At 42.4% G+C, this 27,707-nt stretch overlaps 1 protein-coding gene across 2 annotated transcripts in view; it reads left to right on the forward strand.

Moving 5' to 3' along the window:
- Nucleotides 1–27,707, forward strand: part of lama5 (laminin, alpha 5) — a 140,927-nt gene that overhangs the window by 83,582 nt on the left and 29,638 nt on the right. Inside the window, exons 13-38 of one of the 2 annotated variants that reach the window (XM_033629088.2) lie at nucleotides 542–679; nucleotides 2,468–2,602; nucleotides 3,090–3,224; nucleotides 3,435–3,572; nucleotides 4,536–4,588; nucleotides 4,939–5,038; nucleotides 5,133–5,185; nucleotides 6,562–6,667; nucleotides 6,776–6,875; nucleotides 7,106–7,262; nucleotides 8,188–8,326; nucleotides 12,572–12,714; nucleotides 12,956–13,059; nucleotides 13,167–13,320; nucleotides 13,474–13,637; nucleotides 14,929–15,037; nucleotides 15,174–15,271; nucleotides 15,363–15,576; nucleotides 16,208–16,334; nucleotides 16,449–16,588; nucleotides 17,606–17,721; nucleotides 17,895–18,106; nucleotides 18,650–18,851; nucleotides 21,957–22,101; nucleotides 22,197–22,337; nucleotides 24,103–24,264. In XM_033629088.2, the coding sequence (XP_033484979.2) occupies nucleotides 542–679; nucleotides 2,468–2,602; nucleotides 3,090–3,224; nucleotides 3,435–3,572; nucleotides 4,536–4,588; nucleotides 4,939–5,038; nucleotides 5,133–5,185; nucleotides 6,562–6,667; nucleotides 6,776–6,875; nucleotides 7,106–7,262; nucleotides 8,188–8,326; nucleotides 12,572–12,714; nucleotides 12,956–13,059; nucleotides 13,167–13,320; nucleotides 13,474–13,637; nucleotides 14,929–15,037; nucleotides 15,174–15,271; nucleotides 15,363–15,576; nucleotides 16,208–16,334; nucleotides 16,449–16,588; nucleotides 17,606–17,721; nucleotides 17,895–18,106; nucleotides 18,650–18,851; nucleotides 21,957–22,101; nucleotides 22,197–22,337; nucleotides 24,103–24,264 (3,485 nt within the window). Of the gene's footprint in view, nucleotides 1–541; nucleotides 680–2,467; nucleotides 2,603–3,089; nucleotides 3,225–3,434; nucleotides 3,573–4,535; nucleotides 4,589–4,938; nucleotides 5,039–5,132; nucleotides 5,186–6,561; nucleotides 6,668–6,775; nucleotides 6,876–7,105; nucleotides 7,263–8,187; nucleotides 8,327–12,130; nucleotides 12,261–12,571; nucleotides 12,715–12,955; nucleotides 13,060–13,166; nucleotides 13,321–13,473; nucleotides 13,638–14,928; nucleotides 15,038–15,173; nucleotides 15,272–15,362; nucleotides 15,577–16,207; nucleotides 16,335–16,448; nucleotides 16,589–17,605; nucleotides 17,722–17,894; nucleotides 18,107–18,649; nucleotides 18,852–21,956; nucleotides 22,102–22,196; nucleotides 22,338–24,102; nucleotides 24,265–27,707 lie in introns of both variants that reach the window. The other variant, XM_033629089.2, reaches the window with a different exon arrangement.

The raw sequence follows: 27,707 nt of genomic DNA on the forward strand, positions 1-27,707 counted from the left end.
TGAACAACATCTGTTTTAATGACTTTGCTTTGCGTAATCGGGAGCTAATGAAGGATGAAACTTCAGATGATGATCTCTCCGTCTCTCAAAGCCATGAAGTCAGAATGATTGGGTTTTAACTGAGGAGTGTTTAAACAGGGTTAAACCAGGTTTTTACAGTTAAGTTTAATGGATCAGGCCACATTTGTTCCACTCACATGCACAGACACAGAAATACTAAAACACAAACAAAGGTAGGGATTCCAGACGCTTTATTTATCTGCTTGTTTATTTATCCTGTGTTGGTTTACCACCCAGGAGCAGCCTCACACACACACACACACACACACACACACACACACACACACACACACACACACACAAACCCCTGAATAAACAGCATTCCACTAAGCTGTGTTAATCAGTGTAAATAGTTTGACACATTTCCTCCAGTGAGTAAAGTTGGTAAACTCACAGACAGTCAGCTCTAAATAAACACGTGTTATTTATCAGTCTGTGTTGGTGCTGTTTTATTTATCTCACTCTGTGTGTGTGTCTGCAGCCTGTCAGTGTGCAGGTCCCGGCTGTCTGGACGGGTCATGTGACTTGGTGACAGGTCACAGCGTGTGCCGGATTGGTTTCCAAGGTGCCCAGTGCGACCAGTGTGCACCAGGATACTTCAACTACCCGCTCTGTCAACGTGAGTCATCGTCTGTGGCTGCAACCAGTCAGGACAACTTCAGGCACTCGTGCATGGAGCCAGAACAAATACAGTTAAATTACTTAATTTAAATGCATTTGTCTCTGCTCCATGCATAAGTGCCTGAAGTTTATTTTCTCCTCTCATGTGCTGATCCTTTTCTTTGAGAGCACTTGTGCTTTTTCTTGAGTTTTCATATGATAAATCATTCCTCAAGTACACCACTACCTCCTTCTCTTTTTTGTTGTTTTGTTTTCTAGAGGAAGCTTTGTGACAGGTGTGAAAATACGGAGAAATTAGGTAGCGAGGCTGAGCTGTAGCACAGTTGTAGATGTAACAGTCTTCCATAGTTGAAGTCAAGACTCAATGCACGAAGCTATACAACAGTATTTCCAGTGTGTAAGCAGAGGCCCTTGGTGCCTGTGAACCACAGACTGTGTAAAAGAAGCAGACGGGTCTGTGAAGTGTAGTCTGAGTGGGCGGAAGTTTGCTGCATAGATCAGCCTCTCATTGGGCGGAACGAGGCACCCGTTGAAGTCGCGCCCTACCACCTCCGGTTGTGTAGCAGTTTTCAACCGTTTTCAACACGTCCTTTATTAACTTTTGCGGTGTTTGATCTTGCGGGGATGTAGCCATTTTTCTGCCATAGTTCGTGTCCTGTAGGCGATATTTTTGTGGGCGTGTTACACCAAAACCTGTTTCCCCCCGGCAATATTTTTGCAAGCGCACCGTTGCTGTGGCACCGCCCAGAACAATTGTGATTGGATGAAAGAAATACAAGCAGCCGGGGCGTTTTTTTCTCCAATCTTAAAGTGAGAGTCGGCCCAGCCAGACCTTTCTTTTCTTGAGAAAGGTCTGGTGAGCGAGACTAGTGAAGTGAAGCCTTAAACCTGCATTCCTTCTAATGACCAGCAGGGGGGAAAAGAATCTGATTGAGTTAGGAAATGGACCTATTTCTCACTTGATTTATTACCTCAGTAAACATTTTCTCATATGTTTATGGTCTCAAACTTAAGTTTAAGTCTGCAATATAGCATGACATTCACCTTGAAAATTATGGTCCCATTTACATGAACATAAATGTCAAATCAGGGGTGTGCTTTAGGGCGTGGCTGCCTTGGGATCGACAAGTCGCTGCCACAGAGACCTGTTAATCAGGATAGATGTACAGTATTGTGTATCCATGGCACTGTGTACATTTAAATAGCTTCAGACGTGTTTTCGTCTTAAAACTTTGACCCTTTCATTGTGTCTTTTTAGCAGCGACTGCACACGGTGTAGCCAGGAAACAGGTGCCGTCAGGTTGCCAGTATCGTTGGACGTGCATAGTGTCCTCAGGTTCTAGGTCAGACCCACCCCTTGCTCCTTCTAGGTTTTGCCCTTTTATTCAACCATGGTCTCTTTCGGCTCCAAAAAACCAAGATGGCGACGCCAGAACACCAAACTCGAGGCTTCAAAATCGTAGTCCCCAAACGAATGAGAGACGTCACAGTGACAGCGTCTACTTCTTTTATACAATTTGTGGTATGAACCCAGGCAAATGATTACAAGCACCTCCTGCCCACCCCAGAGTGTAAAATACCAAGAACATTATTAGTACCAGGTGTAAATACAAAGGTCAGTGATTGGATGCTGATATCCAGATACAGGTGGAAATGTGTCTCCTATTCAAAATAAAGACACTAAAAAAACAGACCATCTTTAATAAAAAGTGACTGAATGTATAACTAAATTCTTTGTCCATTAAAATCACAAAGACTTTCTGTCTGTCTCCGTCTCTGTCCTCAGTGTGCGGCTGCAGCACAGTCGGCTCTCTGCCTGAAGGCTGCGATGCGTCCGGTCGTTGTCTGTGTAAACCAGAGTTTCAGGGTCCTCGATGTGAACAGTGCAGATCTGGATTCCACTCGTACCCCAACTGTCAAGGTACACACACACACACACACACACACACACACACACACAGAAACCTGAACGGAAAGTGATTAAATGCACCTGTTTCTGCTGCGTACTGTAATGAAAAGACAGAATATGATATCGTGTTGGACTGAACACATGGAAACACTTAACTTTACACACCTTCTTATGAAGTGTTATATTGCCTCGTTAAATTTTATGACGCTTTATTTGGATTCCACCTTTTCAGGGTAAAAGAATAAATCTAACGGCAGAAATGGACAAAATGTTGAAGCTACATTGGCACAGTTATTAGGAAAGGATACTCTAAGATATGCAACAAAGGTAGTTAGAGAGCTGGAGTTGAGTTAGAGATTTTAGAGAGTTTTAGGATTCGTAGAGAGAATTATTATTATGTACCGACTTGTACTTCTTACCTTTAAATAATTCTTTAACTTAATGTTTTATCAGTTTGTATTTTTCCTGTAACACCATGTGTCACCTCTTGTTTTCTCAGTGTGCACTTGTGATCCTCGCACCTCATTGGACACCAGCTGCACAGCGTCGGGTCACTGCCACTGCCGGCCTAATTACAGCGGAGCGTCGTGTGACCAGTGTGCTCCTGGTTACTATGGTTACCCAAGCTGCACACGTAAGTCACCGAACTTTTAATGACGCCCTAAACTCCTCTGCGTATATTTGATCAGTCACAGTGTAGGAAAGAAAGTAATAGAAACACCTAAACATTGTTTTGTCTTTTGAAACTGGTGCGTGATGCTTTCTGGCTTTTATATAAATCAATCAATATACAGATCATCAGTCATTAGATGAGACAGATGATTAATCAGAGTGTGTGTTGCAGCTTGCCAGTGTTCTGCAGAGGGCTCCCGCTACACCAGCTGCGACCAGGCGACGGGACAGTGTGTGTGTCTGCCCAACGTGGTGGGACTGAGGTGTGACAGCTGTGCACACGGCGCCTACGGCTTCCCCAACTGCCAAGGTAATAACAACACACACACACACACACACACAGGTTCTCTTGTCTGCTTCACTTAATAGAAGTGAGGTGTGACAGCTGCAGTCAGTGCGACCTACAGCTAATCACACGCACACACACACACACACACACACACACAGGTCATGAGTAAGAGTGCAAGCCTGTTTAGAGGGCAGAACAGCTGTTAAAAGCAGAAGTAATGTCTCATGTTGATTCTGCACTCACACAATGTCGACAGAATGAGAAAACCTCCTGTTATTCTGACTTGTGAGTGTTACTGCATCATTTCAGGTAAATCTATCTGAACTTACAGTGGATATTTCTGATACACACGAGTTTGCTTTAAAGGTCCAGCGTGGAGGATTTAGAGGGATATATTGGCAGAAATGGAATATAACAAGTATGTTTTATTTATTGTATAATCATCTGAAAAAAAGTTAAGAATGAGACGTTTATATAACTACATAGGGAGCGGGTCCTCATCTACGGAGATCACCATGTTGCACTGTGATGTTTCTACAGTAGCCCAGAATGGACAACCCAAACACTGGTACTCGATAGGGCCGTAAGCGTTTTTGCATTTCTGCGTTTTGCATTGCCCACGGGAGTTCGAACCCCCTCTGCCTCAAGAGTGTTGGAAAAAAATTGATTTTTTAAATGTGAAACTACTTTATTCAGTGTTTATACCAGTTTAAATCATCTGGTCGGTTTGTTTTGGAGAGGAAGAGACCTCTGTGGATAATTCAGCTCCTGGTAAAAACCTCCTGAACAATGAACACCGAAGGAATTCTAACCAGGAGAAATTTCACCTGGTTGCAATTTGCAGTCTTCACCACTAGATGCCACTAAATCCTCCTGAATCTTACACACTGGACCTTTAAATACTCTCCCAGTGGCTGCATTTTTGTGTCAAAATCTACAACCCACTGTATCTATAATATTTGTTTCCTTCTCTGTCATTTAAAGCTGGAACCTGTCACCCTGCCGGCTCCGTTCAGTATGTGGTGCCGCCACCAGTGGTGAGTTTCTGTGTGTTTATTTGTTTGAGTTTTGCTCATGTTGTAAGTTAATTTAACAGATGATATTTAAGGTTAACTGTGACACAAGAATAGTTCCAACTAAGAGAGCTGAGACAACAGGCAATTCAAATATTTTGGGGTATAGCTAAAGACATATACAGTATATTTACATTAAAACCTCATTATGTTTCCTTGATGCTTTCTGTGGTTTCTCCATACAGTAAGAGCAGGTGTTAATATAGGACTGTAAGTCAAACTTGTGTTTTAAGTGTAAATGCTGCACATACACACAGTGACACCGGCAGTAGAAACAGACTTAACATTTCATTTCCTGTCAATCATCCTCTCAGGGCCAGTGTGAGTGTCGTTACCATGTGGAGGGCCCCGCTTGTGACAGGTGTAAACCTCTGTACTGGAACCTCTCCCCTGACACTCCTGATGGATGCACCAGTAAGAGATATGAGACACACATCACACATATGTGTTTGAATGCAGTCATGGAGCTCATAAAGAACTGAACTCTCTGTGTTTGCTTTATCTGCAGACTGTGAGTGTAACATCGCAGGTACTATCAGTGGGGTCGCAGAGTGTGCACAGGTGAGTTCTTCCCTTTAAAATAACCTCCAGTCTATATTTAGACTTTTAAAAATACATTTATACTGAATATTATGACTGTATCTTACTATATAATGACGAAAACTCTGTCTGTGTCTATGTTCCACGTTTTTCTCCTCACTGACTTGGTCAATCCATGTGAAATTTGGCACAGTCGTAGAGGGTCATGGGAGGATGCCATTGAAGCAATATTACATCAATTGGCCAAAGGGGGGCGCTATAGCAACGGATTGAAATGTCAAACTTTGAATGGGCATATCTCATGCCCCGTATGTCGTAGAGACATGAAACTTTGCACAGAGATGCCTCTCCTCATGAGGAACACATTTGCCTCAAGAACCCATAACTTCCGCTTATATAGATTTTCCACCATTTTGAATTTTTTGAAAAACACTTCAAATGGATCTCTTCCTAGGAAGTTTGAGCGATCTGCATGAAACTGAGTGAACATAATCTAGGGACCAATATCTAAAGTTCCCTCTTGGCAAAAGTTGGAAAACTTACTAAAACTGAGCTTCTATAAGGCAATGAATATTGCGGAGGGCGTGGCTCATCACATAAAGGTGTATAACATCTCAAGGGTTTCACCCATCACCAAGCAACTTTGTAGGCATATGACCACACATAATCTGAGGGGACCCCTCCATTATTGACCCCATCAAACAGAATGAGGGCGCTAGAGAGCTCATTTGTTATCTAGGCCTATCCGCCATATGGATTTTTACTAAACTTGGTAGATATGTAGAACAGGATGCCTCAAGGTGACTGGAGAAATTTAACTCTAATTGGCAACTGGGTGGCGCTATAACAACAGAAAAATGCTTCAAAATGGCTAAAATGCGACCGATCGCTGTGGCTCCCCCTGTGGACCAATGTTGGTGTTGTTTTCTAATGTTTGGTATGACTAAGTCATGGTATGGTATGCTGTACATAATCACGGAAACTGTCAGTGTGTCATTCTGTCAGTCAGTCATTCTGTCTGTCCCACGTTTTTCTACTCACTGACGTGGTCAATCTATGTGAAACTGCACATAGGCATTGAGGACTGGCATAGGTAGAAGGTGACAAAGCTACCAATGGGTATGGACTAGTTCATTATAATTATGCATTGATGCAATTAGCACGTGAGTAATTGCACTCAAAGACAGAAAGTCATTCTAATGTAGAAAACTAGATTAAATACTTTGTGGATGATACGACACATGTGAGGCAGAGGTTTCATTCACCAAATCGCTCTCTGTCACTGACTTGATGATGGTTTTTGTCCCTTTGTTAAATAGACAATCAGTACTACTTAATAGAAGTCCTGTAAGCTCAGTCTCCACACGTCCTGTTAACCTACTTCTTGTGTCTGACAGGAAACTGGTCAGTGTCACTGTAAGCCCAACGCCTGCAGTGGAACCTGCTCCACCTGTAAAGACGGTTACTACAACCTGCAGGAGCAAAACTACTTCGGCTGCCAGGGTGAGTGTTTGATAACACTTTTAAATTGTTGGTTTCCTCTTAAAACAAAAGCTTGAGTGTTGCAGTGCTGCCATCTTATATTTACATGTGTATGTGTCATGTATTTAGGATGCCAGTGTGACATTGGAGGTTCAGCAGGTCAGTCGTGTGGAGAGAGAAACGGCCGCTGTCGCTGCAGACCCAACGTGGAGGGGCCGAAGTGTAATCTGTGAGTTTAACAAGTGATAGAGATTTAAAGTGGTGTGTGTTGTACTTGTGAATGTCAGTTGGTAGTTTTGAAATTAACTGTGGTGATATTTGGTTTGATCGCAGTGAGCAGTAGCAGCAGGATGATTAGTGGCTTTCATTTTCATTTTCACACCGATCAAACTGGTAGTGAATCTCAATATAAACATGTCAGACCTGCTTGTCTCATGAGCTCTGTCACTGTGTCTGCAGACCTCGTCCAGATCATTACTTCCCAGACCTCCATCATCTCAAGTTCGAGATCGAGGAGGGAACCATGCTGGACGGCCGACCGGTGCGGTTCGGCTACAACCCTCTGGAGTTCCCGGGCTTCAGCTGGAGAGGTTACGCTCAGATGTCCCCCATCCAGGTAGGAGCGTTCTCTTTAAACTCTACCATCTGTCCATGCATGTGACAATATCTTGCACCGATGGATTCAAAAGAAAGATCCAGCATTTTTTATGATAAATTATGGTAGAAGTTATGATAAATATTGTATTGATATTACATTGGTAGACTCTAATTTATAGACTTGAAATATCTGATACTTCAGATCATTGTATTTCTTGCCGTCTCACGTTTCTCTTGTAAGACATAAACTACAGTAAAATATATAAAATGTATTTTATGTGCTTTTTTTTTAATGAATTATGTGTATTATGCATTACATATCATTGTGACTGTGGCCCGTCATTTCCGCTCCTCCTGCACTAACCAGACAGTTTGCTCCATGGCTGAATGTCATGTGGACATTTAAAGGGATATTTCTCTTTGGTAGAATTACTTCTCAGCACATATATTGTACCTCTGACACACTAAAGATTTTACGTACTACTTTGTTTATAGAACTTATGTTAAACTTGTATTCTTAGTCTCAATATGCAGCTTAAATTTTAAGCTTTTTACATAATTAATTTGCCCGTTTTTAAATTATATTAAGACACTAACAAAGCATTAAGGGATTCTTTTGGAAAGATATTTTTGGATCGGTGTTTGAGCTGAAAAGTGGAAATCCAAAGAGAAATATTTTGGGATGTATTTGGGGGTAAAAGTGTTGGTGATGGTATTAAAGACTTGCTTTTGGCTTGGTTTCTCTTCCTGTGTTGGTGTTTTCCACATTCTCCCTCCGTCATGTATCCTTTATCTCTGCTCTCCTCTTCTATTCACGCTTCTCTTTCCTACACCCTCTCCTTTTCTTGCGTCCACCTCTCCTACCTTCCTCTTCCTCCTGTGTTTCCCTATACCTCCTCCTGTTGTCTCTCCGCCTGCTGCCTTGCTCGCTGGTCCTGTGGCAGTCCAAAGTGTTGGTGTCGGTGTCAGTCAGCTCTCCGGACCTCTTTCGCGTGGTGCTACGCTACGCCAACTGGGGGGGTTCGGATGTCCGGGGCAGGGTGTCGGTCATAGAGGACGGCTGGAGCTACTACTGTGGTAACTGTGAGTGCTGGGAGGGGACAAGAAAGAGACAGCAGCACCACTGTCTTTTCATGTACTTCCTCTGTCCTTTCTCGTTCACTCCATCCCTCGATCCAGAGGCAGTGCAGTAAATGGTGGTTTGAGAGCTGCACGTCTTCACCTCTTGTCTGTTTACTCTTGATTTTCATGCTTTGCTCAGGCTTTCAGCTGTGTTCCAAAGATACAAATCATAAATTCAGATTTCAAGTCAGTCAGACCTTCCGCTGGAATCATCGTCATCATGGGGTAAATGTTAAACATTCAAATTTGCAGAGGTGGGACCAAGTCATTGTTTTGCAAGTCACAAGTGTCAAGTTTTTACACTTGAGCCCCAAGTCGAGACTGACAAGTTCCAAGTGAAGTCTCTGATCTTAAATTTTATGTTTTGGGCTGTAACGCACTGTAATGCCATTAGAGGTAATCTTACAAATATCATGAATGCTTTTTAAAATATGTATGAATTTGTAAAAACAAGTTTGGTGGAAGTTTTTTGTGATCAAATTTTTATTTTATTTCAAAGAAAGATATAGATAGGTATATGGACGTTAGAAAAATAGAGCATAAAATATATATTGACATACACACCTATACATATGCATATATAAAGATACATATGAGTAAACCACTAAAATAAAATAATAAAAATAAATAAATAAATAAGTTAAAAAAAAAATATATATATATATATACACACACACACACACATATATAAATATATATATATGCAGTACAGGCCAAAAGTTTGGACACACCTTCTCATTCAATGCGTTTTCTTTATTTTCATGACTATTTACATTGTAGATTCTCACTGAAGGCATCAAAACTATGAATGAACACATGTGGAGTTATGTACTTAACAAAAAAAGGTGAAATAACTGAAAACATGTTTTATATTCTAGTTTCTTCAAAATAGCCACCCTTTGCTCTGATTACTGCTTTGCACACTCTTGGCATTCTCTCCATGAGCTTCAAGAGGTAGTCACCTGAAATGGTTTTCCAACAGTCTTGAAGGAGTTCCCAGAGGTGTTTAGCACTTGTTGGCCCCTTTGCCTTCACACTGCGGTCCAGCTCACCCCAAACCATCTCGATTGGGTTCAGGTCCGGTGACTGTGGAGGCCAGGTCATCTGCCGCAGCGCTCCATCACTCTCCTTCTTGGTCAAATAGCCCTTACACAGCCTGGAGGTGTGTTTGGGGTCATTGTCCTGTTGAAAAATAAATGATCGTCCAACTAAACGCAAACCGGATGGGATGGCATGTCGCTGCAGGATGCTGTGGTAGCCATGCTGGTTCAGTGTGCCTTCAATTTTGAATAAATCCCCAACAGTGTCACCAGCAAAACACCCCCACACCATCACACCTCCTCCTCCATGCTTCACAGTGGGAACCAGGCATGTGGAATCCATCCGTTCACCTTTTCTGCGTCTCACAAAGACACGGCGGTTGGAACCAAAGATCTCAAATTTGGACTCATCAGACCAAAGCACAGATTTCCACTGGTCTAATGTCCATTCCTTGTGTTTCTTGGCCCAAACAAATCTCTTCTGCTTGTTGCCTCTCCTTAGCAGTGGTTTCCTAGCAGCTATTTGACCATGAAGGCCTGATTGGCGCAGTCTCCTCTTAACAGTTGTTCTAGAGATGGGTCTGCTGCTAGAACTCTGTGTGGCATTCATCTGGTCTCTGATCTGAGCTGCTGTTAACTTGCGATTTCTGAGGCTGGTGACTCGGATGAACTTATCCTCAGAAGCAGAGGTGACTCTTGGTCTTCCTTTCCTGGGTCGGTCCTCATGTGTGCCAGTTTCGTTGTAGCGCTTGATGGTTTTTGCGACTCCACTTGGGGACACATTTAAAGTTTTTGCAATTTTCCGGACTGTCTGACCATCTTTTCTTAAAGTAATGATGGCCACTCGTTTTTCTTTAGTTAGCTGATTGGTTCTTGCCATAATATGAATTTTAACAGTTGTCCAATAGGGCTGTCGGCTGTGTATTAACCTGACTTCTGCGCAACACAACTGATGGTCCCAACCCCATTGATAAAGCAAGAAATTCCACTAATTAACCCTGATAAGGCACACCTGTGAAGTGGAAACCATTTCAGGTGACTACCTCTTGAAGCTCATGGAGAGAATGCCAAGAGTGTGCAAAGCAGTAATCAGAGCAAAGGGTGGCTATTTTGAAGAAACTAGAATATAAAACATGTTTTCAGTTATTTCACCTTTTTTTGTTAAGTACATAACTCCACATGTGTTCATTCATAGTTTTGATGCCTTCAGTGAGAATCTACAATGTAAATAGTCATGAAAATAAAGAAAACGCATTGAATGAGAAGGTGTGTCCAAACTTTTGGCCTGTACTGTATATTTATACACATATATACATAATAAAATAAATAAAAAGTAAATAATAATTAAAATATACACACACACACACATATATATATATATATATATATATATATATATACATATTTGGTGGAAGTTGTTACTTTCAACCTGCACATTTTGCATACTTTAATCTGTTTTTTGTTGTCCTCCGTGTAGTTTTTGTACACGAACAAAATGATCTTTGGTTAATTTTTTCCAGTTGCTAAGTAACGTAACGTTAGTTCTTCATGGTTTACTCCCCCAACATGATTAGATGCTGTCAGATCGGTTCAGACAAAGTGAATCATCTGTCAACTTCATATCAAAGTTTTCAATCTTTGGGCTTGGGGGAAGGTATCAAGTATTTAAAAGTCAAAAGGCTCAAGTCCAGGTGAAGTCACAAGTCACTGGTGTTAAAGGTCCAGTGTGTAGGAGTGTAAGGGGATATATTGGCAACAAAGGAATATAATATAATAAGTATGTTTCCTTTAGTGTATAATCACCTGAAAATAAGAATCATTGTGTTTTATTACCTTAAACTGAGCCGTTTGTATCTACATATAGAGCAGGTCGTCGTCTGTGGAGATTGGCATGTTGCACTGCCATGTTTTCAAAGTAGTCCAGAACAGACAACCCAAAAACTGGCTCTAGATAGGGACATTCGCGTTTTTGCATCAGCCACCATAGTTAGCAGCCACTCTGTGAGGAGAGCGTTGGAAAAACACTAATTTTTTTTTTTAACAAGAAACTGTTTTATTCAGTGTTTTTTACCACTTTAAATCACCTGGTCCATTTGTTTTGGAGAGGAAGAGATTTCTGCTGATTATTCTGCTCCTGGTCAAAACCTCCTGAACGATGAACACTCTAATTTTAACCAGGATAAATTTCAGCTGGTTGCAAACTGTAATCCTCACCACTAGATGCCACTAAATCCCCCTAAATCTTACACACTGGACCTTTAAAGTCAGTCCACACCTCTGCTAATTTGAAATGTTAATAGAAATGGCAGCCCACTATTCCTGCTAAATGTCTGTGATGCAGCATTAGCTGTTGCATACAGGGTTTTTTAAATTATGCAGATCTTCCGTGCATCCATGTTTCTCCGAGATGTTTCTGACCTGGATTTCCAAACTGAAAAACTGACATTTTTATGACTTTAATTGGAACACGACTTTATTCCTGGGTGGAAATCTGCTTTTTTGTTTTCCTGTCCTTCTCACCTCGGTCGTGTCTGTCTGTCGGATGATGAGGGGTGTGTGTGTGGTGGTTGGTGGTTTTGAACGGCTCTTGGTGTTTGTGGCGGCCCTCTGCTCCTTCCTCTCTCAGCTTCAGGGCCACAGATCAGTGCAGAGATCACAGATTTAAGAGTTAAGGATTCACGTCTTCTTCTCTCCCACTTATCTCTTCACACCCTCGTCCCACTAGACTGCAGTGAAGCTTCAGGTTTATGTGAGCGAAGCCGACGTCTATCTGACTCGCTTCATCCTCAGATATGTAAACTCTGAGGGCGACACCTCCAATGGTAAAATAACAGCCTATCAGGTCAACCGCAGAGGTAGGTGTCCACCAATCACAAGAGAGTGTCAGTGTGTGTTTCTGACTGTGTGAAGAGATGTATGAGTGAGTGTGTGTGTTTCATGTTGGATGCAAATCTTAACCAAACACAATCTCAATATGCTACCATTCCATTTATAACATTTTGATTAGTTTTATTCTTTAAAAATGGTTTTAGTGTTGTTAGTTTGTTATGTTGCCCAATTTTCACATTCGTTTCCATCAAGTATATCTACAGTATTCACATAATTCTTTCTTTTGATTGCAAGTTTTGATATCTAACACTATAAACTCCTGGTGTGTGCTTTGTAGGTTCAGAGCAGTCCAAGCAGATCGTCTTTGCTCCCAGTGTGGAGCCCACTTTTGTCAACGTCCCCCAAAATAACTTTGTGGAGCCGTTTGTCCTGAACCCGGGGACCTGGACTGTGGTTATAGAGGCTGAAGGAATCTTGCTGGTGAGACACACACACACTACACACCTGTTTTTACACATGTATAAAGACACGTTTGCATCTAACAGGTGATGCAGAGCTACTTTAGCACAGACAGCCGAGAGAAATGCATTGTCATGTTTTGCCGAGATGAAGACCAGAGTATTTAATCCACCAGAACTCCCATCAGCATGTCAGCGCTGTGTTGGTTGACACAGTGCTTGGATTCATATACGCAGTAACACTGTCTCTGCTTCACCTTCAGGATTACCTGGTGCTGCTGCCCAGCGCCTACTACGAAGCTCCCATCCTGCAGATCAAAGTTACTGAGCCCTGCACCTACAGCTCTGCGCCTGACGCCAGCCACAAGTAAATATGCACATATGTGTTATTCGCTGAAATCAGGTCATCAGTCAGTGGAGAGGTCATAAAGTCTGTCTACCCCTCTCTGACGCTCTCTCTCTGTGTCCGTCCAGCTGTCTGCAGTACAGATATTTGTCTCTAGACTCCTTCCCCTCCATCTCCGGTAACGACGCCAGCTGCCGCAACGACAACCACCTGCCACGTCCCTGCCCCAATGAGAGGGTCACCCCACGCCACCCTGACATGGCCGTCTGCAGTGGCTTTGATGTAAGAGAGGGACAAAGGGAAAATGTTTGTGCGGTATGCATGTTGGCTTTTAGAATCACAGAGACTTATAAAGGCCGGACAGCTTCGCGCTCATTTGTCCAAACTTTAGTACGAGCTGAGTTTTAATAACTGTTGTCCCTGTTTTTACTTCAGATCAACGTCGAGCTGCGAGGTCGTCTGCCGTCTCCAGGTGATTACGTTCTGGTCGTAGAATATTCCAGCGAGGAAGAACTTCCACAGACTCTGTCTGTCGCTGTGAACATGCCTGGAGCACGAACACACAAGCACCGCGTCATCCTGCTGCACTGCAAATACAGGTACGGAGAACATCTGTCCTCAGATTCAAAGACTCTTCCTGACGTGCTTTCTTATACATTAAAATTTTTTCCTAAGAGTACACTGATCTTTGATTATTTACAGAAACGTGGAATAATAAAGAGATCTGGAGTGGACAGATCAAAAAGATGTCTGTTTGTAGTTGTCCATTTACCATCCTATTTTAAAAAAAAAGATTAATTCAATTCAAGCCAGTAATACCTGACGTGTATAGAGGACAGAAGCTGCAAAAATAAATAAATAAAAAATAAAATGAAAAATAATAATGAATTCAAAAATACATAAATAAATTCTAAAAATGTTTTTAATTGTGTGCAAAAATAAATGATAATTAAAAAAAAAGATAAATATAAATAAATAAAAGTGAGAATTAAATTAGATGGTAAATAAATAGAGTAATCAATACAAAGGTAAATAAAGAAGCAAATTAAAATATGTATAAATCAATTTATTAATGTCTACATTTATTTTTAATATTATTTTCAGTCCATTTACTGGCATATTAACTTATTTATCAAGTCATTTATTTATTTATGGATTTTGGCAGCTTCCCTCCTCCATACTGTCTGCTCTATGGGTACTTATTGCCCCACCTGACCAGTATTACTGCTGTTTGTAATGATGGTAAACCTGCAGGTTTTGTGGGATTTACAGACTGTACTGTATGAAATCTGATGATTTTTTTTTTAAGAAAAAAAAAGACATAATTGACACACAGGAAAAAACAACATGAAACAACAAATTATGTTCTGATTTAATTTTCATATCATGATAGATTGAAGAGCAGCACACCAAAGAACAAACTAACAGCTGAGAAAATTAATTTATTAATCATAAAATGATGTCTTGTTGAAGACACTCACAGATTAAAGTAAAAAAATAGTAAAAATCACCAAAAATTAAAAAGTTTTGTGACATTTTCAGACAAAATTTAAAATAAAAATAAAATGCAATAAATTTATGTTTCCAGTTTCAGGCGTCATTTTACACCGCTGTCATTTTCACATTAGACAGTTGTGGATATGATGCAGAATAACAGTTGAAACTGAACCCAAGTAGATAATTGTACATCAGCGGTATGAATGTGAGGATGAAACATGTGTCCCGTCCAAACAGTGTTTGTTCCGTCTGCAGTGAAACGTGTGTGTGTTTTACAGTGATGTGTGGACTCAGCTGGTTCACAGTTTACTGAGACTGTCTGTGCTTTATCAAGTATGTCAGCAGCTCTTAATCACAGTGTGTCTGTGTTTGTTTGTGTGTGTGTTTGTGCAGCTTCCTGTGTCGAGTCGTGGCCATCGATGAGCAGAACAGAGTGGCCGTCTTCTCTCTCCCCGCTGACGTCGAGATCCAGCTCATCTCCGACCGCGCCAGCTTCTTCCTGGTGAGAGCAGCAACCACGTCACGTTTCCAAATAAATAATCAATATGTGTTTTTGATGTTTTACTTTAATGATGTATCAACCATCTGTTGAGTGATCGATCTCTTCTGCACTTGTGTTTCTTCACTCTCTTCTTCAGCACAAAGTTTACCTGGTGCCTAAAGACCAGTTTACGATGGGGTATGTTGAACCTAACGTCCACTGCATCAGCACTCACGGACAGTTCTCACCTGACAGGTAAAGTTACTTGTAATCACTGTGCTCTCACTCCTTTATAAATACTTTTTAAAAATACTTTAACCTATATTCGTCTCCTCTGTTTCTGCAGTTCCTCCTGCGTCCCCTCGCGCTTCCAGACTCCGTCAGACTCGCTGGTCCTGAAGGAGGGCCAGAGCTCCTCCATGCAGGAGCCCATCCTTGCCTCCCCTGCAGCCGCTCCTCCTCTGCTCTTCCGCCGGAGAGACGAGCCGTCATGGACGGGAGGAGACCGGCCTCCACATGGAGCCGATAACAGCAACCACGTCAGGCTGGACTCACTGCAGGTACAGACTGTGATACAGGTTAAACATGTCACTGAGAATATAAAGTTGTTAAAATGAGGTTCACCTGGAGCAGCTGCACAGAGGAACCTGAAAGTTTTCTTCTACAATTACTGTCGTGCTTTGGATTTTGAGAGCAGATGAAATCTGAACCAACTGTAGGAAATGATTCCAACATGCAAAGGTTTATGGGTATAAGGAAACAGATGTTAATGTCTGATAGCCAGCAGGTCCTCATGACTGTGGACGAGTACAATCTGGACTCACACATAATTCAGGCATTTGGTGAGGCGTTCCTATCTGCTATGGACACCTGACATCTTGGACTAAATCCATGCAGAGCTTCAGTTACAGGACTTTGTTTTGATCCTGACCTCTGATGCCACGTAACCGTAAACTGTGTCAGACGATAAAAAGGCAACATGGTAAATCGATCTGCTGTGATTCAAACCTTAAAAAGAATAATCTGTAGCTTTTCCTGAGTGAGATTAGAAATCGAGACGCTCAAGGAAAGAGCAAAAACCTGGATTTTGGTTATAGAATTTCCCCACTTTGGGATCAGTAATTTATCTTATGTAAAAATCACCATCACCATCCTTATCTTCCATCTCTTCCTCCATCACCCCTTACCCAGAATGCAGCGCAGTACTCCACCCGTGTCCACGCCCTGGGACGTTACGTCTTCATCCTCCACTATCACCAGCCGCTCCACCCCAACTATCCCGTGCAGGTCTACCTTAACGCTGGACGAATCTGGCAGGGTAAGATGTTTATGACTCTGTGGACGTTGTAAAGTAAATACATAACAGTGAATGAATAATAATAAATGCATTTAAATACAGAAAATATAGATTAATCGTTTTCTTGTCCATCAGGCCACGCCAACGCCTCCTTCTGTCCACATGCGTATGGCTGCCGAAACGTCCTGGTCTCTGAGAATCAGATCATTCTGGATGTGACAGATCACGAGGTCTTCCTCACCGTGCAGATACCTGCTGGCAAGACGCTGTGGCTGGTGCGTGTCACTGCCCTGATTTTATTTCTCTCCTTTAATTTTCAAAATGATGCTCCTCTATCCTCTCCTTATATTTGACCTCCTCTCTCTTAACTGTTGAACACAAATATTTGTAGGTTTTCCTCTTCTTACTTTCTGTATTTAAACAAAAACTGGTCGTCCATCTTTTCCAACCTCCTCCTCCTCCTCACTCTTCAGTCTTCTCACCATCTTCTCATTATTTTCATAATAAAAGCACAACACCTTTGTCAGGGACACTTCTATTTTTCTGATGCTACTGCTTTATTCAAGTTAAGCTAAGTTCACACCACATGACTTTCAAAGTCGTCAGATCACTGCAATCTTCACACCACACCACTTGATGACCAGCAACCGTTAAAACAATCTTTAACTTGGAGGAATTCTCGATGAGTACATCATATGATGCACAGGTTGAGGGTTGCTCAGTAGATAATATCATAGTCAACAAGTGACAAAGCAGCGTTCTGAGTATGTTATTAGGCTAATAACTTCTAGAAACTTTGCGTGCAATAGTCCACCTTCTCTTTCAAACATGCCCCCACACACACCTTGGCACCGCTTGTCTCTGTCCTCAACCTGAGACTTGCACTCTTATTGGCTGTAGCTCGCTGACAAAGTCACAGATCCAGATATTTAGCCTCGATATCTGAGTAGCATCTGCAATGTGTTGGTGAGCGTCTCTGCACATGTCTGTAAACAGTTCGCATGAAGTGTCGGTTTGCCTCCAGTCCAGGGCTTTTGTTGAGGAGCTGTCACACAAAACTTTTTTGTTTGTGTTTCGAATCTGAAATAAAAGCAGAAAGATATTCTTGTTGGAATCTTTTATCCTGTGCCATTTTTTCTCCCAAGACTTAACGCAACAAATAAAGAATTTATTCCCTCCTCTCTCTCTCTCTCTCTCTCTCTCTCTCTCTCTCTCTCTCTCTCTCTCTCTCTCTCTACCTTGACTCTCCCTCCATCGTCTTCTAATGTGTTTAATATGCTGTGTGTCTTCAGGATTATGTTCTGGTTGTGCCTGAGACGAGCTACAGCTCCAGCTACCTGAACGAGGAACCTCTGGATAAATCATATGACTTCATCAGCAACTGCGGCCAAAACAGCTTCTACATCAAGTCAGTATCTTAGCAGGAGGAAGTTCAATATGCAAGAATGTTTTCGTGTTACCTTTTTTAAGCAAGGAAAACAACACCATCAAAGTGTCATTATTTACTTAATATCGACGAGTTTCCAAAGAATGTGAATTAAACACCCTTCCTCTCTCCTCCCTCCTCCCTCCTCCCTCTAGTCCTTCCACGGCCTCTCCATTCTGCCTCAGCTCGGCGGTGTCTCTGTCAGCCTTCTTCAACAATGGGGCGATGCCCTGCGCCTGTCATGAGGTCGGAGCCGAGAGCGACACCTGCGAGCAGTTCGGCGGTCAGTGCCACTGTAGGCCCAACGTGATCGGCCGAGACTGCTCCATGTGCGCCACGGGCTACTGGGGATTCCCCAACTGCAGACGTGAGTATCTGATTGTCATGCTCATTATAAATGTAAACCAAACAGCTCCCCTCCAGGGCTGCAAAATGAAGTCCAGGGTAAAGTGCCAAAAACTGCAGTTCCTCTAATGACCACAGACCCCCGTGTTAAAATGTCCAACTTTACAGTAGAAATAAACACAGCCTGGTACAAAAAAATGGTTTAGGCCTGACAACTGTACAGGGGGGATTTTTTTTTTGAGTGACCGGCTGTCTGCCAATTGTGTCCTGGGGCTTTCAGTCAGATCCACCCCTCGCTGCTCCACAGCTCCACCCTCACATCCACATATGGTCACTCCTGACTCCAGTGAGAGCCAAAATGCCAAAGTTGTGGCTTCAAAACAGGAGTCCGCAAAGGAATCATCAAGGATCATGGAAAATTAAAGTAGTTTTGTTTCTGTCTCTCTTCTTCCTCCTTCCTGTCTGTCTCTCAAGTGTTTGAGCCACCAACAGAGGAATGTATTTGTCTTTCAGTGAGTTCAGTCTTCTCTGTAACTAACTGTATCCCCCCTTGTCTCTCCTCCAGCCTGTAACTGTGGTACGAGGTTATGTGAACCGGTGACTGGCGACTGTATCTGCCCTCCGAGGACTGTGCTCCCAGAGTGCACCCAGTGTGAGCCCCAGACATTTGGCTGCCACCCAGTGGTGGGGTGTGAGGTCTGCAACTGCTCCCGGCCGGGCATCGTCTCCCCCGATGTGAGCTGTGACACCCTCAGCGGACAGTGCAGGTACGAGACGACGAGGCTGGGGAAATAATGACGGATTATTGCTAATGTTATTATTATCAGGAACATCCTCTCTGGCTCAGTATCGAGCAACAGAAGCAGACCAACTTTCCCTCTCGACAAAATTTAAATAATCAGAACAATAACGTCCATTTCTTCTCAGTTTAATGTTTTTCATTTCCTCCGGAAGCCATAAATCATCCTCTGCTCCCCACACTGCTACAGCCTTGTATTAGAGGACAAGATTTCGGGTTTACCAAGTTCAGCTCCGAAATGTCAGGCCTTTGTTTGGAAATACCTAAAAAGGCAGTTATTTCTTGCCCGTTTTGTCTCCTGACAGGATCTTGGCTCTGACTCTCTCACTGGGTTGATTGCTGAGTGTTTGGCCAGCTGTACTTGCCAACTCTTGTCTGTGCTCTGTCGGAGCTGCAGGTTTTAAAACTTTGCTCTCTGATTCTGCTGCCAACAACACAGCAGCTGTCTGTCCTCATCCTTACCTGTCTGTCTGTCTCTGTTATTCCTCCCTCGATCTTTATATCATGATTATGGGCCCCGTGTGATACTGTATGTCCGTCTTTGTTACTGGAGACTGCTAGTCAGCATCTGTTTTGTCTACAAGTACAATGTTAGTTGCAGAGGCAGCTTACATTCATCAGTTATAATACGAAATGTGATCCCTTGTGGGCCTGATAAGGATCAAAAGTAGTTGTAACATTTCACTTAACTTGATCCCTGATGAGATGAACGCGCTGTTACAGATCTTTGCCTCCAGTGATCAAATGGAAAAACACGTCCCTGAAACTTTAAATTAACTGAAATTATCTGAGAAACTGGGATACTCTGAACATCCGAATTCAAAGGAATAAGGCCATGACCCGTCTCATGAATGCATATCTGTATGATAAATATGAAGCCAGAGCCGGCAGGACATTAGCTTAGCTTAGCATAGAAACTGGAAACAAGGAGAAACATACAGCCTGGCTCTAGCTCTAGTTCCAGCATGATACTTAAACCTCAAATGTTTGTTTTTACATGTCAGTGTTGGTACAGATTCAACAAACAATATACAACTTGAGACTTGCTAACACACAAGCAGATGTTGCTAAAGCTTAACTAAAGAAACAGAAAATGCAGATTGTTGTTAGTTGCTATGGTGACACACATCAGTGGGGCTGTGAAGTGTGTCACACTCACGAGTTTGAGGACTCCTGTTTTTACACCCATGTTCTGCACTAAACAGAAAAATACAACTGATCCACGTTTCTCTCTGTCACCGTACTAAGGCTGACGTTTGCTTCATTGCCTTGTTAACACATCATAAAACACACTTTATTCAAACTTGATTGTAACAAAGTAAAAGTCACCAACACTGTCTCAATTAGTCATGTTCGTCACCTGGTTAGTTAGTCCAAAAGTTTATATGCAGGTTAGCCCACTACAACAGTTGCAATGCCAATGGTACACATAAAATGGGCCACTGCTCCGATCATCCTGCTACGTTGATGTGAATCAGAATGTCCGTTCTATTATCACTCTATTTCTATGAGCTAAACTAATATCTGCTGGGGTGCCCAGTAGCTCAGTAGGTATATTTGATTTCATTCTGTAGCACTTTACTGTTAGTCATCCCCTCTCTTATTCCACCTTTCATGCTTCAAATCTTACCTGTCATTAAAAGGTAAAAAGGCCCCCCCAAAAAAAATTTTTAAAATAATCGTCTGCTGGCTCTCGCTCAACAGATAGTCGACAAACATCCCAGCAAGCAATAGTCGTGATTTAAACGTATTGGCTATATTTAGCTCCGGTTTAGTCTAGCTACATGTAACCCAAATCTAGCCGATTTAATTTTGAAATTGATTAAATGTAATTTTTGCCATTGCAGATGGCGTGCGGTATGATATTCAATCACGTATGGAGAGTCAACAGTAATTAAAATATGTTTATCTCCATTTTTTGGACATGGTCTCTATATAGCCGTATAATTGATGACGTCTACACTTTGGCTATGGTTAGACGTCTACCAAATTTTCACTGACAGCCCAAATTCAGCCGTGATTTAGCCTAGACGTCAGGTCTTCATGTAGACGGCTATTAGACGTTTTTTAAACCAAAAAAAGCTTGCTGGGATGAGAGTGGCATCTATGTTCTCATCTAACTCTCTGCAAGAATGTGAATAAGATTATTTTCTGAAAAATTTCCTTCAAGCTTAACATTTCACACCCTGAGTGACAGCGAGCTGAAAGCATGGAGGGATTCCTGAGAGACAACGACAGGACAGAGAGAGGCGGTTTCTTCTGTAACCTTCAGGCTGTTACACCCACTATTCAAACCAAACAGCTACAAATATAAAGTCTGACCTGATGCTGTCATCATCGTACAGTAACCACGGCTGTAAACTTAAGACCTGACAACTGAATTTGTGATTTAAATCATTATAAAGTAAAGAAGGTGCAGCTTAGTAGAACATAAGCAAGACACATACTTCACCTTTCTCCTCCACACTAATCAACACGTTGAGAGTCCTCTTCATACTCACTGTCCGCAGATATCTGCATGTTGACCTCTCTGTCTCCACGTGTTTGTGTCTGTCTCTCTAGAAATGTCTTTGCATCTGTCTTCAAAACCACTGACCTCATTTTTCCATCTTCTGTCACTGCTTCCCTCAGCCTTTCATTTTTGGCCCCTCACTGTAAGCATCAAGGAATTCAAGATATCTTAAATTACTGTTATCCCCCCCTCACACACACACGCACACACACACACACACACACACACACACAGAAGAATGTGTCAGCTCTGTCCGGACAAGACAGGGATGTAAAGCTGAAAGTGTTTCTCTGCCTAAAGGCTCTCATCACTCACCTGGTATTTACACATACACACAGTTGAGTTTATCCTGCAGTCGGCTGCCAGTGTATCAACTCAAAATGTTTATGATTAATCAGTCAGTTATGATGTCAGTTATTTCCTGCAAGATTGAAAGACTTGTCATCACATCAGGGTCAAAGTTTGTAGCTAGATTTATATTTGATAACTAGACTTAGACTGATTGATTTTTTGTCATTTGATTAAAAGAATTTTTTTTTTTTTTTTTTTTTTTTTCCCCAGGTGCAAGAACAACATTGTCGGGCGCCAGTGTGACCGCTGCGCTCCCGGTTTCTATGGTTACCCCAACTGCAGACTGTGTGACTGCAACGAGGCAGGAACCGAAGAGGAAGTGTGTGACTCCTTCACGGGACAGTGTCTCTGCAAGGTGGGGCAACACGCACACACACACACTCACACTCACACACACATCCTCCTGCACCCACAGAGTGTCCTGACCTGTTGTGTGTCCTCCACTTGCAGGAGAACGTCCAGGGTTCCCGATGCGATCAGTGCAGAGTTGGTACGTTCCACTTGGACCCAACCAACCCGAAGGGCTGCACCAGCTGCTTCTGCTTCGGAGCCACCGACCGCTGCCGCAGCTCTGAGAAGAGACGCATCGAGGTGCCCGTGTTCGGTTATTTTAACTTAACACCACAAACGCTGTCACCTTTCTCTCAAGCTGTTTCCAGGATGTTATAAAAACCTCGCTGACTTTCATTTTAAAGTTCATCCACGGATCAACTTGTGCAATAAAATCAAAATCCAGAAGATAATTAACATTTTTTAGCCGTTATGATGCAGTTCACAGAGAGAGAGAGCCTTGATTTCAAATCCTGATGGTCGGCTTCTGTACAAGTAGAGATTGTGTCTCTGTTTCACCCTTGCTAAAACATTGTTGTCACAAACAGTTATTGGTATGCAGATTATTTTCTAAATTAGCTGATCATGGCTGGAATGTTAGTTTCCCAGAGTCCAAAGCGACATCTTTAAAGGTCCAGTGTGTAGGCTTTAGTGGGATTTATTGGCAGAATTGAAATATAATACTCATAGCTTTGTTTTCATTAGTGTATAACCACCTGCTAAAACTAAAAATGATGTTTTTGTCAGATTACAACGAGCCCTCATCTCTACATTGTCCTTATTCACGGGGTCTGACTCGTTGTGTTGCAATGTTTCTGCAAAAGACTAGCTAAATCCTACACACTGTGCCTTTTCGGGTGTTTTCACATAACGTCCCTTTTAAAGAAACTGATCTCAGTCCTCTTGAAGTGCACCAAAAAATGAACCAACAGAAAAAGGACTCAGTTCTTTTTGTGTTCACATTGTCAGTTCATTTAAAAATGGACTCTTTCTGGTCAACTTCAGCTCTGATAGGGACCCAGTCATCTTTCTGTTCACACTATATATGATATATATTGACATAGTTTTGTTTTTTCTTTGACGTGGCACTGCAGTGCGATTTTTGAAGCCCCGCGCTTTCAGATGAACTTAAAATTGGAGGAACAGCTCAGTGTTTGTGCTGTAGACTGTTGCTATGTGATGTATTCTACATTCCACATCTGGAAACGTGTGGTATCTTCTGAGGACCAAACTACTCCTCGTCCTGCGTCCTTACAAGCGTTACAGGCCGACGTGTGTTCTTTCTGTCTGTTCTTTCAAGTGTCCCAGGTCAACAGCATATGATCTAGAGGGCTAAATACAAAGGCAAAGTGAACCTGGAGCGTTTTGTGTTCACATGGACTTGAAGCAAACTGAACTCAGACCACCCCCCAAGTTGGTCTGAGTTTGGTTCACTTCAGAGGGGAGTCACCACTCTGAGTCCACTTAGAGAGCTGAAAAGGACCAAGTGTGAAAACACCCTGAATGTCCCCAATTATATCGGTACATTGACTGCACACGTATAGCTGCTTTCTAGTCTTCCGACTACTCAAAGTGCTTTTACATTACGTCACATTCAGAGGTTAACATACATGGTGCCACCTGCTACTCAGTCGCCATTCACATGCTCTCACAGACAGATGGAACAGCAACCGTGAGCATTTCTGCTTGAAATATTAATGAAGTGATGAATTGATCATCAACATAGTTTCTGGTTATTTTCTCTTGATCGATTTATTTATAACTGTTTGAGCCCCAGCTGTTAAATATTTTAGATTCTCACCTTTATTATTCTGATATTTCACTTATTTGAGTTGCTGTCGAACTTCCTGCTGAGTGTCATTGCTGTCTTAAACGCTCCCACTCAGAATTTATAACGTTAATATTCTCTTATATTAGTCATGTTGATTTGTTGCCTTCAGATGTTACAGAAACAAAGTATTTGCATTCTTCTCTCAGCATGTTGTGAACAGGTGTTGATCTCCTCTCTCTCGTCGTTCTCCTGCAGGTGATGAACATGGAGGGCTGGGTGTTGCTGGGAGCAGACAAACAGGAAGTGCCGGTCGCAGTGTATCCTGGTCAGGACCTCGTGGAGGCCGATCTCAGCGACGTGCCCGACGTTTACCAGGACCTCCACTGGCACGCACCAAAGACTTACCTGGGAGACAAGGTAAGAGGGGACAGATGTCCTCTGAGGATGGTGGGAGAAGTGAATAGATTCTGAGTCTTACTTAGATTCAAAATAATTTATTTGTCAAGAAAGTTTGCAAACACAAGTACACATAAACATTTAATTCACTCTTTATTTAAGTGAGATTTTTTCTGCATCATAGAGGATCTTTGTTCTTCAGTGACTGACAGTGTGGGTGTGTGCTTTTTAAAACTCACACTCCGGCACTCTGACTGCAGTAAACTCATGAGATGCATATCAACAGCTTCACTGATAGAAATAACAAGTTAGACATGACCAGGCAAACTGGGCTTGTTGGAATCTTTTGTTGAAACAACTTTAAGCCTTCAGTGACTCTTTGCCTTCTTAAACCAGCTGCGTTGTGGAAGAAGTTTATTTATCTTATCAGTCTGTATTTACCCGGGGAAGGTCGACAGAGGATGTCTCGCATAGATGCAAAGTAAACTCTTTCCATCACCACTTCTATCTGTGCCAAGTCGTACCATACCGATTTGTCTTTCCATTGCCAGTTTACACGTGCCGAGCCACACCAGAGATAGACCATCTCTGGAGGAGGGCCGAAAGCGCGCCTGCCTGCCTCTAAGCAGGTAGTGGTGACATCTTGCCGACCCCTGACGACCCCCCTTTTCCTCCTGAAACAAGCGTGTGTGTTGCAAGGCTCAGCGAAGGCTGGTTTTGTGGATTTGGAGCTAAATCAGGGTTTTCCCTGGGTGTTTTCGAGACCAAGGTGGCAAAAGCCTGTGGCGGGGGGCATCTTGACAGCTGTACTTTTAGATACGGTCCCCCCTCCATTAAATATGAAAGGAGGCTGAAAATCACAGGACATGTCTGTTCTGATGACACAAGTCAGCGGTGCTGAAATGTGTGTTTCTCGTCTATGATACACATTCTACATCTTGGAGGCGACGTCTTTCCATATACGGTCTTCCTTCGCCTTTTTAGCGGGGCAGAGCTCCGTGGGAAACAGTAGGAGAGACAGACCGAGGGAGAACCGGGATCTGACACAACACCGGAGGGAGAAGCAGGTCCGTGGAGCTGTGCGCCGGATGAAAAAACAAGCGCGTCGCACCGTTGTGAGCATGCATGACGCACGTCTACATTGAAAGTAATGGGTTTGTGCGCAAAAGACGCTACATCTGAACGCCCCCCATGCACACACACACTTTAACCAAGGCGGTGGTCAAAATCACCCAGGTGGCTGGCCTTTGTCTTAGATAGGCAGGGAAAACCCTGTAAACCCTGTAAATAGATGTCTGTACAACATCTATTGCTGTATACTGTCCATCCTGGAAGAGGGATCCCTCCTCAGTTGCTCTTCCTGAGGTTTCTACCGTTTTTTCCCTGTTAAAGGGTTTTTTTGGGGAGTTTTTCCTTATCCGCTGTGAGGGTCCTAAGGTCAGAGGGACATCGTATGCTGTAAAGCCCTGTGAGGCAAATTGTGATTTGTGATATTGGGCTTTATAAATAAAATTGATTGATTGATAAATGTTGTGCCTGGGGCACGTCGTGTATTAATAATACTCGTCACCTGGAGAGGTTGGAAAAAGATATACGTTTCTTCCCTGTTCCAAAACCAAAATCAAACCCTGAAAAGTGTAGGGTTAGGTCGTCCAGTAGCACAGGTCCAGGTGCTGGCAGCAGCACGGGGGTGAAGCCAAGCAGTGTTCATCTGCACACACTGTGATGCCACACAGCTGGTTCAATATCAGCAAAGTTTCCCTTTATATTCATTGTCTTGTGTGGTGATCAGCAGTGATGTGGTGGTTCACTTTTACACTGTGATCTGTAGCCTATAGTTCGGCTTTAGCTTCTAACTATCTTTGTCTTTTTAACCTGTTGTTGCTGCTGAGTCAGTTTGACATCCTGGATATATCCTTCAAACACAGACTGTAGACCCCTCTGTCTGCTTCTCTCTGGAATCACTCTTTCATTTTTACAAAAATATGATAACATTTCTTCAGGGAGTGCAGTTAGTTACAGTGTGGGCTCCATGCTTCCTGCGACAGCTTGTCTGACAATCACAAAGAGGCGGGGCTTAGCGAAAGGTCAATTACCAGAACTTTGTTAGCAGTTTTTCTTCAATAAAATCAAGCTTACTGATTTGGCAGGGAGGAAAGTAAAAGCAGAATCAGCTACAGTGAGACGCTGCTTTAAAACGTCATTGCCTATGACGTTCAAGCAGGTAGACCTGTTGTAATGGAGACACAAGTCGCTGCTGCACTGGGCTGATGTGCCAAGTCAAACCAGACCAAACCAAGCCAGCAGATGAGTGTGGAAAAAGGATAAAGGTTTGGCTTCATCAAATGCAAAAGACCAGTCAACGTAATTCATTTGTACACACGTAGAGATCAGGGCCAAAGTTGAGTCATACCTGTCACCTCTGTTACTTAACCCTTAGATGCACAAGTGAGTGGACCCTACACTCATCCATAAGTGGGTCAAAAATGACCCGTGTTAGAATCAATGTGTTTTTATGTCACTTTTGTCATTTTGGTTAAGAAAAATCATTTTTATTATATTTTGGTCCACATAAGAATGATTTCATGGTTGAAATATTTTTATTTTTCAGGTTTTTTTTTACATTTTTAACATTTTTAAAACATTTTGAAAATTGGAAACGCAAATTACACAACAGCAATAGAACAATGTCAACATCCATTTTGTGCGTGTGGTGTGTGTGTGTGTGAAAGAGAGTATATGCGTGTGTGTGTGTGTGTGTGTGTGTGTAACTGTACGATCCTGTTCAGTTGGATTTCCAGGTGGACGACCGACACCTCCACCTGGATAATAGTCTGGGTCCTCATCGTCTGATATTTCAGATTCTGAGTCCAATCCCATAACTGCCTCTTCATTCAGCATCCTTACAACCATTTCAGCTGTATACCTCGCAGCCATAACACTTTGGATGAGGAAACATAAAACGAAGGGAATGTTTTGAATGACAAGCAAACCTATTGATCAATATGTAGCTATATAAATAAATGCACACATGCATCCGCGCACACACCAACACACGTGCACACGCGCGTGTGTGCGCAAACACACACGCGCGCACACACACACACACACACACACACGTGCGTGCAATACATACAGTAAAGTACGTATATTTATCTAGCTAATGTTAGCTAGCTATTTTCGCAAACTATAAAATAGGCAAATTTGATGATAGACGATAAGAAACACATACTCTTTCACACAATATTCAATCACACACACACACACACACACACACACACCAGATAGGGAGTATACTGCGAAACTAGAGGCCATTGTCTGTGTGGTCCACAAAATATAAATACCAGACAGTCACAGATGATAAGATTCAAAGGTTACCATGAAATTCCATAGGAAATGAATGCGGGTCATTTTTGACCCACTTATGGAAGCTTGGGGTAGTAATACAAAAACTATAATTTTGT

The sequence above is a fragment of the Epinephelus lanceolatus genome, chromosome 8 (genome assembly GCF_041903045.1).
Source record: "Epinephelus lanceolatus isolate andai-2023 chromosome 8, ASM4190304v1, whole genome shotgun sequence".
Taxonomy (NCBI): Eukaryota; Metazoa; Chordata; class Actinopteri; order Perciformes; family Serranidae; genus Epinephelus; species Epinephelus lanceolatus.